Here is a 9,351-nt window from a genome sequence, read left to right as displayed (position 1 = left end):
GCGTGCATTCCCAAGGAGGCAGCGCCATCCCTAACGGCGGGGCGCACGGCCGGGCGGCACGGCGCTCGTCCAAGCGGCAACGGCGCCTGTCAAGCCACACAGGCGACCGCCATGCAAGCAAGCGCGCGCTATGCACACTCACTCGAACAGGAAGGACGGGTCTGAAATGTTGGTCTGCTGCAGCACCTTCTGGTCAGTGATGAACCCGTCGCCCCAGTTGAGCCCAAGATACCTCCCCGCGCAGCCGCCCGCGCCGTCCTGGCCCAAGGCGTTGACCGATATGATGGCGTTCGGGTCGACCGCGCGAATGGCGGCCGTCGCGGCGGCGACGAGGTCGGAGCCCTTTGCGCACTTGGTGCAGGCGCGGTCCCACTGGCAGCCGAAACGGCTGCGTGCGGGTGCGATGGACCGGGCAGGGGCGGCCAGTTTGGGGGGTGCACGTTGAGGTTTGGATCCCTCCTGGAGAGCACCTGCGAGCATTCTATTGCTGAAAGCCTGCCTGAAAACCTCTGGCTGGATAATGAGGTAATAATGCAGCTGCAATCAGTTTGATCCTGCATGATGAGGTCAGGGCAACACACGCACATGCCGGACACACACACGCGCACGCGCACGCGCACGCACACGCGCACGCGCACGCGCATGCACACGCACTCGCACCCACCTGGCTTCATTGACAAGGTCTGGCACGATGCGGCCAGCCAAGAGGTCGCTGTTGGGCTGCGCCATTACGGCGGCCCACAAATTGCCCCAGTTCGATGCGAACAGCTGGGGGTCAAGCATGTTGGGGTCGTCGTCGCTGGTGGGGTGGTAGTCGAGCTGCGGGAGCGGGTTGAGTGCGTGTGTGTGTGGTCCAGGTGTGCTGATTTTTGGAGTTTGGTGTGTGTGTGTGTGTGTGTGTGTGTGTGTGCGTGTGGCTGTGTGGGTGTGAGAGAGGGAGACAATCTGTGTCAGCATGCGTGTGTGCATGTGAGTCTGTGTGCAAGAAGAGAGTCTACATGAGGGATCGTGCATATGTGCATGTGAGCAGCTCTGTGTGCGCACATGCACGTTTGTGAGTGAGAGCAACTCTGGGAGGATGCTTGTGATAGTTCGTGCATCGCAAAGATGAGGCTGTGCACACCCCTCAAACTGCCTGGTGCAACCGCGAGCAACGCGCGAAGTATCAAAGCGCCAGGCAGCCCGCCCGCTACGGCCTGCTTGGCAGCCACTGCTGTTACCTCGGCCGCAGACCCATGACCTGCGACCCACAGCACCAAAGACCACTCACGAATATGTAGTTGCCCTGAGACACCAGGTAGGACAGCTGCCACAGGAACCGGTGGATCCCGAGCGCGCCCGCGCCCTGGGGCAGGTACCTGGCGCGCAGCGGGGCGGGCGGACCCAGGCGGCGTCGGTTCAGCGGCGCTGACGCGCAGGCGGCGGGCGGAAGGCGGGCCGGCGGCCGAGCGGGCGGCGAGCGGCTGCGCGCGCGGCGAGTGCCAGCAGGTCGGAGGATCCTTCTAGAATCTAGCCGTGCTGCCTCGTGCTGAAGCAGGAAGCGCGCCGCCCTGCTGCTGACCACCGGAACCCCTATCGCCTCGGCTTCGGGCGCCCGCGCCCACCAGTTGCACATCGTCAGCTTGAACTCCGACCCCCACTCCGCGCGCGCGGACGGGCTCGTGTACGAGTCCAGGAACGGCGCCGACCACGGCCGGTTGCAGCGCGCGTCCTGGCCCGCGGCGGCGGGCGGCGGGTGGGCCATTCCCGAGTATGCATAGCTGGGCGGCACAGCTAAGTTTGCCGGCTTGAGGGCGAGGTACTGGGGGTCGAGGGTCTTTTTGAGGGCGACGTAATCGTCGGGGTCGTTCTGGGGGGGATGACGCGGGGTTCCAGCAGTGAGGTCGTGGCGGTCTGAGGGTTGCTCAGAAAGCAAGTGGCCGACAAGCATCGGCGTGGCCAGGCCGATCGCCCTCTGCTTTGACCCTGGGCGAGGGCCGCCCAAGGAGCTGCGGAGGCGCTTGGGCAGGGGACCAGCTCACGGGCGCATCCTAAGCGGCCGTGCAAGGCCATGCGCTACTGCACTTGATGCGCAGTGGGTGAACTCAAGCCGTGCCGCGCCCAACCCGTCCCGTCGCCCACCGCGCAGGCCGTGAAAACGGAGTAGTCTTTGAGGTCGTCGGCCAGCGCCGAAAACGTGAAGGGCACGCGCAGCGCGTTGATCCCCAGCAGCCGCAGCCGCTGCGCGACCGACGCAAAGTCCCCCGTCATGCGGCGCTTCCAGTAGTATATCTTTTGAGGGAAGCGATGCGCGTCCGGGGGTGGGCGCCAGGGTTGGGGTTTGGCAGGCCCGGGGGCGCCGCCCGCGCGCAGGCGGCGCAGGGTCTTGCTGGGGCATGCGAGCAGTGGTGTGGCGTGCTAGCGCATGTTGCATGACAAAGGGCACTGACACGTCCTGATCGCTTGCATGTGACGCTATGCATCCCGCCCCCCCCCCCCCACACACACACACAAACACACACATACACATACACGCACGCACGCACACGCACACGCACACGTATGTGTGCGCGCCTGCGTGCAAACACACGCACACACAAACCTGCAAGCTGTTCTGGCCGTCCGCCCCGATCGCCGCGCTGGGGAAGCTGCTGGGTGGCACTTCCCCGTCCTGGGTGCATGAAGTTGAGTTGTCATCACAGTAGGCCCTGCGTCAAGAGCAGCAAAGCAGGTGCAGCTGGTGTTGTAGGCGTGCAACCGTGCCAGATGCGAAGACGCGAGGGCGGTGGTGCTTGGCGTTGGGCCCACCACCCCTGAGCGTTGCAGTCAAAGCATGCAGCGGCCGCAGTCGCAGCGCCCGTGCCTGTGCGCTTGCGGTGCATTCCATGGTGGGGCCGCGACCACAGCCTCATGCGGCCCCTGCGGCCCCAGGGCCCCATGCCTCCGGCCGCACCGGCGCTCCGCACGAGCAGCTCACCAGAGCCCGTCAAAGTTGTGCGCACCGACCTCCCATCCAAACCAGTTGACGCCTCTCAAGGCCGCCGGCGCCGCCTTTCCCGAGCCGGCGGCCCGCACCAGGTTGCCGCTCTTGTCGACCGTCAGCTTTGGCAGCACGCGGCTGGTGCCGGCCGGGTGGTCCCAGGGGGACGGGCAGGCGCGGGGGACGCGGTTGCCGTTGTTGTCGACGCGGCACGCACACGCGTCGGCCGGCAGGGGCGGCACCGGGTTGGGGACGACCGCGGCGGCGGCGGCGGCGGCTGCTTGGGTGGCAGAGGTTTGGGGGTGCGGCGGGCAGCGGGTGGGATGGGTGTGGTTGAGCGGGCGGAGGAGGGGTCGCTCCTGCCGGCGTGGTTGGATTGCTGAGCCACTTCAAGGCCGAGCACGCCTGCCGTGCGCTCACCCAAGAGCGGCGGCGCGGAGCTGTCGGCCTGACATGTGAATTCTCGGACTGCAGAGTCCGCGGCGGGCGCCTGACAGCTGAAGCCGTCGGGGCAGCAGGAGCCCGGGCTGGGGCCGGACGCGTCTCCTGAGGGGGGGTGGCGTGCTCGCTGCTCGGAGAGGGGTTTGCTGACCGTTGCTTAATGTGTTGTGAGGCGAGCAAAGCAGGCAGCCCTTTGGTGCGACCGGCGGGCAAGACGTGTGCGTGCCGCTGCGCAGCGCCGCCGCGAGCCTCCCTGACCGCCTGCGACGGCGCGAAGCGTTCCGGCCACCATCCTGCTGCGCCGCCTCACCGCATGCGCCGCCGGGCAGCACTGATGCCGAACAGGCCTCTGCCGCCGCGGCCGCCCTCGCAAATGTCTGCCTCCCGGCCGGCTTCTCCACACAGGTGGCCGGCCCGCCGGGGCGAGTGGGGTCGGGTGTGCAGGAGAAGCCCAAGGGACAGCAGCCTTTGTCCACTGGCGTCGGCTTGTCGGAGCAGAGGGCGCCAGCACTGAACATGATAGTGCAGCCGGGCAGGAGGAACGGGGCCAGCTGCGGGCCGCCTTGGGCTGCGGGCGGACGCGGCAGGCGGCGGGGGCGGGGGGCATGCGAGGTTTGGGCGAGAGCGGCTGCGGGCTCGCAATTGGTTTGGGCCTTGGTCCCCTGGACACGCGCCCGCGCGCCGCTGGCCGGTGCGGGGGTCTGGGTTCCTTGGGCATGGCCGGGGCGTGCTGCGGGGGTGCGGGTGGGTCGGTGGCGGAGTAGCCGGTGCAGCCGGAAGCGCAAGGAAGCCCCGCAAGAGCCCGCCCTGCACAGCATGCACCTTGCGCCATGGCCAGGAAGCCCAAGAGGAGCACCGAAGCCAGCGCCATTGCTACTTTGTTATCTGATACTTGCGCGTTTCCACTGCGTGCGACCCTTTGGCTGGAGCCCCGCACGAGGCCGCGGCCACCAGCACTCGGCACGATCCCGGTGGGACGTGCGTAATTTTTTCAATTGGACCCGGACAAGCGGCAGATGGTACATTCATTAGATTAATTTGACTGACAGGACGTACCGCTGCGGGTTTGTTGCGGGCGCCGCAGCTGGGCAGCAAGTCATTGTCGATGATGCTTCGGTCGGCGGTGGCCACACTCGGGTGACGGGCGCACGCAGCTCTGCTTTTGTACCCAGCCAGCCAGATGACGAGCATGCAGCCAACACAGGGGCATTCGCCCATTCAAGCGCCGTCCCGGTTGCGCGGGGTGCGGTTGGGGAGTATTCCGCAGTGACCAGCAGCTGCACGCCCCCCAGTCAGGTGGGCTGTGTGCCACCAACACGCAGCCCTCCCTGCCCCGGCTGTTACCCATGTGTAAGAATGCCTGAAGACGGCTGCCCCTGGCAATTTGTGCCCCTCTGCTCCCAGAAAAATAACCCCAGAGGGAAGCTGATGAGTCTTAGTCAACAGCTGCTGCTGTCAGTCACAAAATGCCACTGCCTCTGCGGGCACGTGCAACCGCTCTCACCTGACTTTTGAGGGATTTGTGCGTCCTGAAGTTCCCGCACCTGCTTGATGATTTCCAGGATCTGGCTGTAACAGCCTATCTGATGTGCGTGGTGCCCTGATGCAACAAGTTCTATAAGACTGTCATCCGACTCACGGCGCAGGGTGTGTTATCTCCCCCCACCCCACGGTTTTGTCTGCCGCGTCAGTACCTCAGGCTTCCAGTCCTGCCAGTTGACGGCTACGCAAGCGAGAGCGTTGCACAAGGCGGCGCCACCACGGAGTGCCGCGGACTGTGTTGTACCCATGTGCAGTCCGCGCCTGCACCTCATGGAATACGCTGCCTCTAGGCTGCTGTAGCCGGTGTTCTGGAACACAGCACATGGATTCAGAGGGTTCGACGTCCTTTGGGGGGCATTGGGGCGGGATCGGCCGGCGCAGGAGCTGTCGGGTGAGGAGCTGGCAGAGGTTGCATTTCGGCTCTGGTGCGGAAGCCAAAGAATCAGGTGGACACCCACGGCAGAGTACTGCACATGCTGAATGATAAGGTAATCTCATAAAAGGTCATTTCAAACCACCCTTGCAAACATGTTCAAGGCAGTCCAGCTCAACGAAGCTGGCAGCACCCAATCCCGACCCGCGAGATCCCTCCTCCGCCTCTCAACCTGCACAGAGCTATTCAACAACTCTATCACTGCGATCCTACCGGCCCGACAGAGGTAAGGGCCCCGCGAAGCATCCATGACGCAAACCGCTCGTGGTGCCCGGCCGATCTGTCTGCATGGTGCTGCTTTCGTACTGTCTGCCAGCAATTAAAAGAGTGATGGCCCTTCTTCGCGCTCAGCCAAGCCTGACGCCATTGCGCTCTTTGAGTAGAGTAGAGTAGAGTAGAATGGACCGGGCGCTGGGCACCCAGTATGTTTTAAGGACGGGCGCGGGGGTCAGGGCAGCTGCCCGTTTCCCCGCTGCCCCACCGGAATTGCGCTCTTTGCACCTCCGCTTGTCTGCAGGCTCGCTGCAGGCTGCTTCCTCTCCTCCACCTCAGCTCCCGCACCAACCATGGCATCGATTAAGACCATGCTGGTGGGTACAAGGAGCGCATTGCAGGCGCAAGCGGGCTCTCCAGAGTTTTTACAAGCGCCGGGGCCAGCGCTGGCGTCGCTGCTTGTTCACCCACAGCTGCGCCGTCCCCGCTTTGCCCCCACCCACCCCAGGCCTTCCTGCACCTGGCGGCTTTGGCCGACGCCATCAACGCGCCACCACCATCAAGACCGCTAGTGACATCATCACATCCGACACCCCTGCCACGGCCGCCAAGCCTCTGGCGCCTGTCCCACGCGCCCCTGAGCACGGGTCAGCCGACAGGAGCAGCACCAGCCCCGAACCCTCCCCCCGCGTCGCCGCCGCCGCTGACGCACCCACGGCCCCCAAAGCCGGCTGGTTTGCGTGCGCGGTGTCCGGCCTTGAGGCCAAGTGGCGTGCCGCGACAGCCGCCGCCGTCGTCAGCAAGACTGCCCCCTCGCCCCAGGAGGCTGCGCCCTTGCTACGCGCAGCCAGCGCGGCCTCCACCTCCGACCCGAGCCTCGCCACGAAAGCCGTCGCCGCTGTCGTTGATGGCAACGCACACGACCCCAAGTCCCCCAAGAAGACCCAATGGCTCGTGCGCGCAGTCGCGGCCGCTGAGGCCAAGTGCAGCGCTGCATGCGGGTCTGTCGCCACCTCGCGGCGCGCCACCGCCGCCAAGGCGGCGGCCGCGCTGACCCCCAAGAACAAGGCCTCGCTGAAGAAGGGGCGCCGCGGCAAGGCTGATGCCGTGACGACCTCTGTGCCCGCTGACGCTGCGCCCACCGCGCCTGCGGCCGGCCCCGACGCTGCCGGCAGCCCCGCGCCCGCCGCTGGCACCGATGCCGCGGTGGTCGTCACCGCTGTTGCTTCCACCACCCACGATCCCGCGCTGACAGCCCCCAAGCCCAGTTCCGAGGCCGGCGCTGCCGCCGCGCCCAGATGGAGGAAGAATCTCGGCGCCAGGTTCAGGGCCGCCTTGCCGCATGTCCGCGGCAGCGGGCGCACCCCTGCCTCCCGCCCTGTGAGCCGCATCAAGGGCCACCCCGCCCCCCTCAGCCGAGCCCTGCGAGGGCGAGGCTGGCGTTGCCACCCCCCCTAAAGCGCACACCGGCGCCGCGTTTGCCGCCAAGCTTAAGCTTGCCCGCCTCTCCCTGCGCCGCAGCCGCCCCCGACCAGGCGGCGGCGTCAGTGGCGGAAGTGGTGGGGGGCGAGGCGGCAGAGGCCTGCTAGCTGCAGGCACGCCCTGTCGTGCAGTTTCCTTGCCACCCCTTCATTCCTTGCAAGTGACCCTCTTGCGAGACGACATGCGTCGGCCCCGCCTTGTGCCTATGCCCCTTTTATGCCTGGCTGTTGCAATACCGCGTCGCCAGCTGCAATGAGCTGTGCCCAATGCCCTAGAAGCCCTTGCCCTGGGACACAGCACATGTGCACGCGCCACTCTCCCAGCCCTTCCTTGGCTGCATGTGGCCCTGACTGCGAGACGTGATCACATTGCTTGTCACCACCCATCCCTGATGCCGAACCGCCGGCGCGCGCCGCATGTCCCCTGATTTTGCGCCACGCCCTTTCTCATGCACCCGTGATCACACTGCATCTGTGCTGCCCCCCCCCTCCTGCGTGTAACCGCTTGACTCTTTCTGGTGACGGGCAGGGAGCGGTTACACTCTCGACCCCGACAGGGCCTTTTCCAATCCCAAGGTCAATATGCTGTGAATGATCGCGATGGACTCTGCGGCAGCAAGACGGCGAAAGGGGGAAGGGCAACCGCGTGCCCGGTCAGCAGCAGCGGAAGCGACGGCAACGCACAGGAGGGGCGCCACTTTCGCCAAAGCTGGCCGGCAGCCCTCCAGGCATCTGAGCTGCTCACAAAGTGCGCACTCCGTCGGGGCCGCAACGTAATCAGGGCGTGTGAGGGGCCAGCCCTGGCACCCCAAGCAAAGACGACCCCGACCACCCCCTTCCCCCGCACGAAAAAGCCCAGGGGCCCCTCCTAGCAAGGCTGTCCCCTCCGGCCACCCACCCCTGATCGCGTCGTCCACCTCTGCCATTTCGCTCTGCCTGAAGTCTTGCAGTACGTATGACGCGACGTCCAGGTTGCCTGTGGGGCGCCCGATGCCTGCGGCATGGATGGTCGGATGCGGCCCGGAGGGGTGGGCGCTGGGCGGAGGTATCCTGGTGGGGTGTCAGGGCGTGACCGGGCGGCAACATCGCGATTGCAAGTGGATGTGATGCGCTGCGCGTCGGCCGCATCGGCGGCTGGAAAGCCGCCCCTTTCGGCGCGCGGGGCGCCGCCCGATGCGCAGCCAGGGGCTGCGATGACGGGCGCGGCCGCGGGGCGCTCGCTCGCGTGCGAGGCACATTTTTGTTGCATTCCATGCGTTCCAGCACATGAGTATCAGGTGACGAGGCCAATCACAGAGTGCAACGAGATTATGCCCCATGCGCTGGGCGGCCGACGGGCACCGCGCACACCGCCGCGGGCCCCACCCCGTCCCTCCCCCACCTATTTTCAAGCGCGGGAAGTCGCTCTTGCCGCCGAACCGCTCGATGATGCTGCGCAGCCCGTTGTGGCCGCCGTGGCCGCCGCGCTGCTTGAGGCGCACCGTGGCCGTGGGGGAGTCGAGGTCGTCAGACACCACCAGGCAGCGCGACAGGGGCACCTGGGGGTGGGCATGGACATGAAGTGTGCGCCCAGGGCAAACCGAGGAATCAGGTGTTTGCAGGTATATGAGGCTGAAGAAGCGCGTGCAGAGGCGGACGCTTGGGTGCGCAGCCAGGGACAAACGCCGGGCTGCGCGCGTCCTGGCGCTTCCCTGGCGGCCGGCGGCGCTGCTGGGCGCGCGGCGGGTTGCGGCCGCACGGCTTCGAGCGCGCGCGGGGCGGGGCTGCATCCGGTGATGGGTGTGGCAGCCGCACCTTGTAGTATTTGGCCAGCGCCACGACGCTGTCCCCGCTGTTGTTCTGCCGCGACAAGCGGTCGATTTGTCGGCAGGGCGCGCGGGAGGTGAGGCGATTGAATCTCGCACGAGATAAGGCAAGCCGCCCGCGCCGAGGGAGGGGCCGGCCGCCGGCGGCGGCCGCGCCGCCGAGCCCGTCCCGCGTGCCCCCCACGAGCCGTCCCGCGGCCGGCAGCGGCGGCGCCCGTCCCGCGCCGCGGCCCGAGCGCCGCCCACCATGAACGTGACCGGCTTGGCGAGCAGCACCTTGCGCCCCGCCACCTCGCCGCGCCCCACTGCCGCGCTCTTCTCCAGCTTGCGCACGTCGATGCCTTCGCTGCGCGCCAGCGCGTCGATCAGCATGAACCCCACCTGTCGCGGCGGGCGGCCAGGGCCGGGGCGGCGGCGGCCGGACGCTGTGTGTCGTCGCGTCGCCGCGGGCGGCGGTCGGGAGGGGCGGGGGTGGGC

At 67.0% G+C, this 9,351-nt stretch overlaps 3 protein-coding genes across 3 annotated transcripts; 1 reads left to right on the top strand and 2 right to left on the bottom strand.

Annotated features, from left to right (window-relative positions):
- Positions 1 to 138: 138 nt before the first annotated feature.
- Positions 139 to 4,271, bottom strand: MNEG_10636 (hypothetical protein; the record flags this gene model as incomplete). The annotated part of the gene is made up of 10 exons (XM_014040894.1): positions 139 to 388; positions 665 to 819; positions 1,271 to 1,358; positions 1,605 to 1,893; positions 2,106 to 2,220; positions 2,582 to 2,650; positions 2,986 to 3,236; positions 3,380 to 3,505; positions 3,711 to 3,968; positions 4,223 to 4,271. 10 exons carry the CDS (start codon positions 4,269 to 4,271, stop codon positions 139 to 141), a joined length of 1,650 nt encoding a protein of 549 aa, XP_013896348.1.
- A 1,670-nt stretch (positions 4,272 to 5,941) lies between these two features.
- On the top strand, positions 5,942 to 7,177 carry MNEG_10635 (hypothetical protein; the record flags this gene model as incomplete). Its single annotated transcript, XM_014040893.1, has 3 exons — positions 5,942 to 5,965; positions 6,153 to 6,932; positions 7,124 to 7,177. The coding sequence occupies 3 exons, from the start codon at positions 5,942 to 5,944 to the stop codon at positions 7,175 to 7,177; spliced, it is 858 nt and encodes a 285-aa protein (XP_013896347.1).
- Positions 7,178 to 7,605: 428 nt separating this feature from the next.
- Positions 7,606 to 9,246, bottom strand: MNEG_10634 (peptidyl-tRNA hydrolase, PTH1 family; the record flags this gene model as incomplete). Its single annotated transcript, XM_014040892.1, has 5 exons — positions 7,606 to 7,676; positions 7,968 to 8,063; positions 8,451 to 8,607; positions 8,864 to 8,908; positions 8,974 to 9,246. 5 exons carry the CDS (start codon positions 9,244 to 9,246, stop codon positions 7,606 to 7,608), a joined length of 642 nt encoding a protein of 213 aa, XP_013896346.1.
- Between the last annotated feature and the right edge of the window lie 105 nt (positions 9,247 to 9,351).

The sequence above is a fragment of the Monoraphidium neglectum genome (genome assembly GCF_000611645.1).
Source record: "Monoraphidium neglectum strain SAG 48.87 unplaced genomic scaffold scaffold02398, whole genome shotgun sequence".
Lineage (NCBI taxonomy): Eukaryota > Viridiplantae > Chlorophyta > Chlorophyceae > Sphaeropleales > Selenastraceae > Monoraphidium > Monoraphidium neglectum.
Note: the sequence above shows the minus strand (reverse complement) of the source record. Positions and strands in the feature narration are given on the sequence as shown.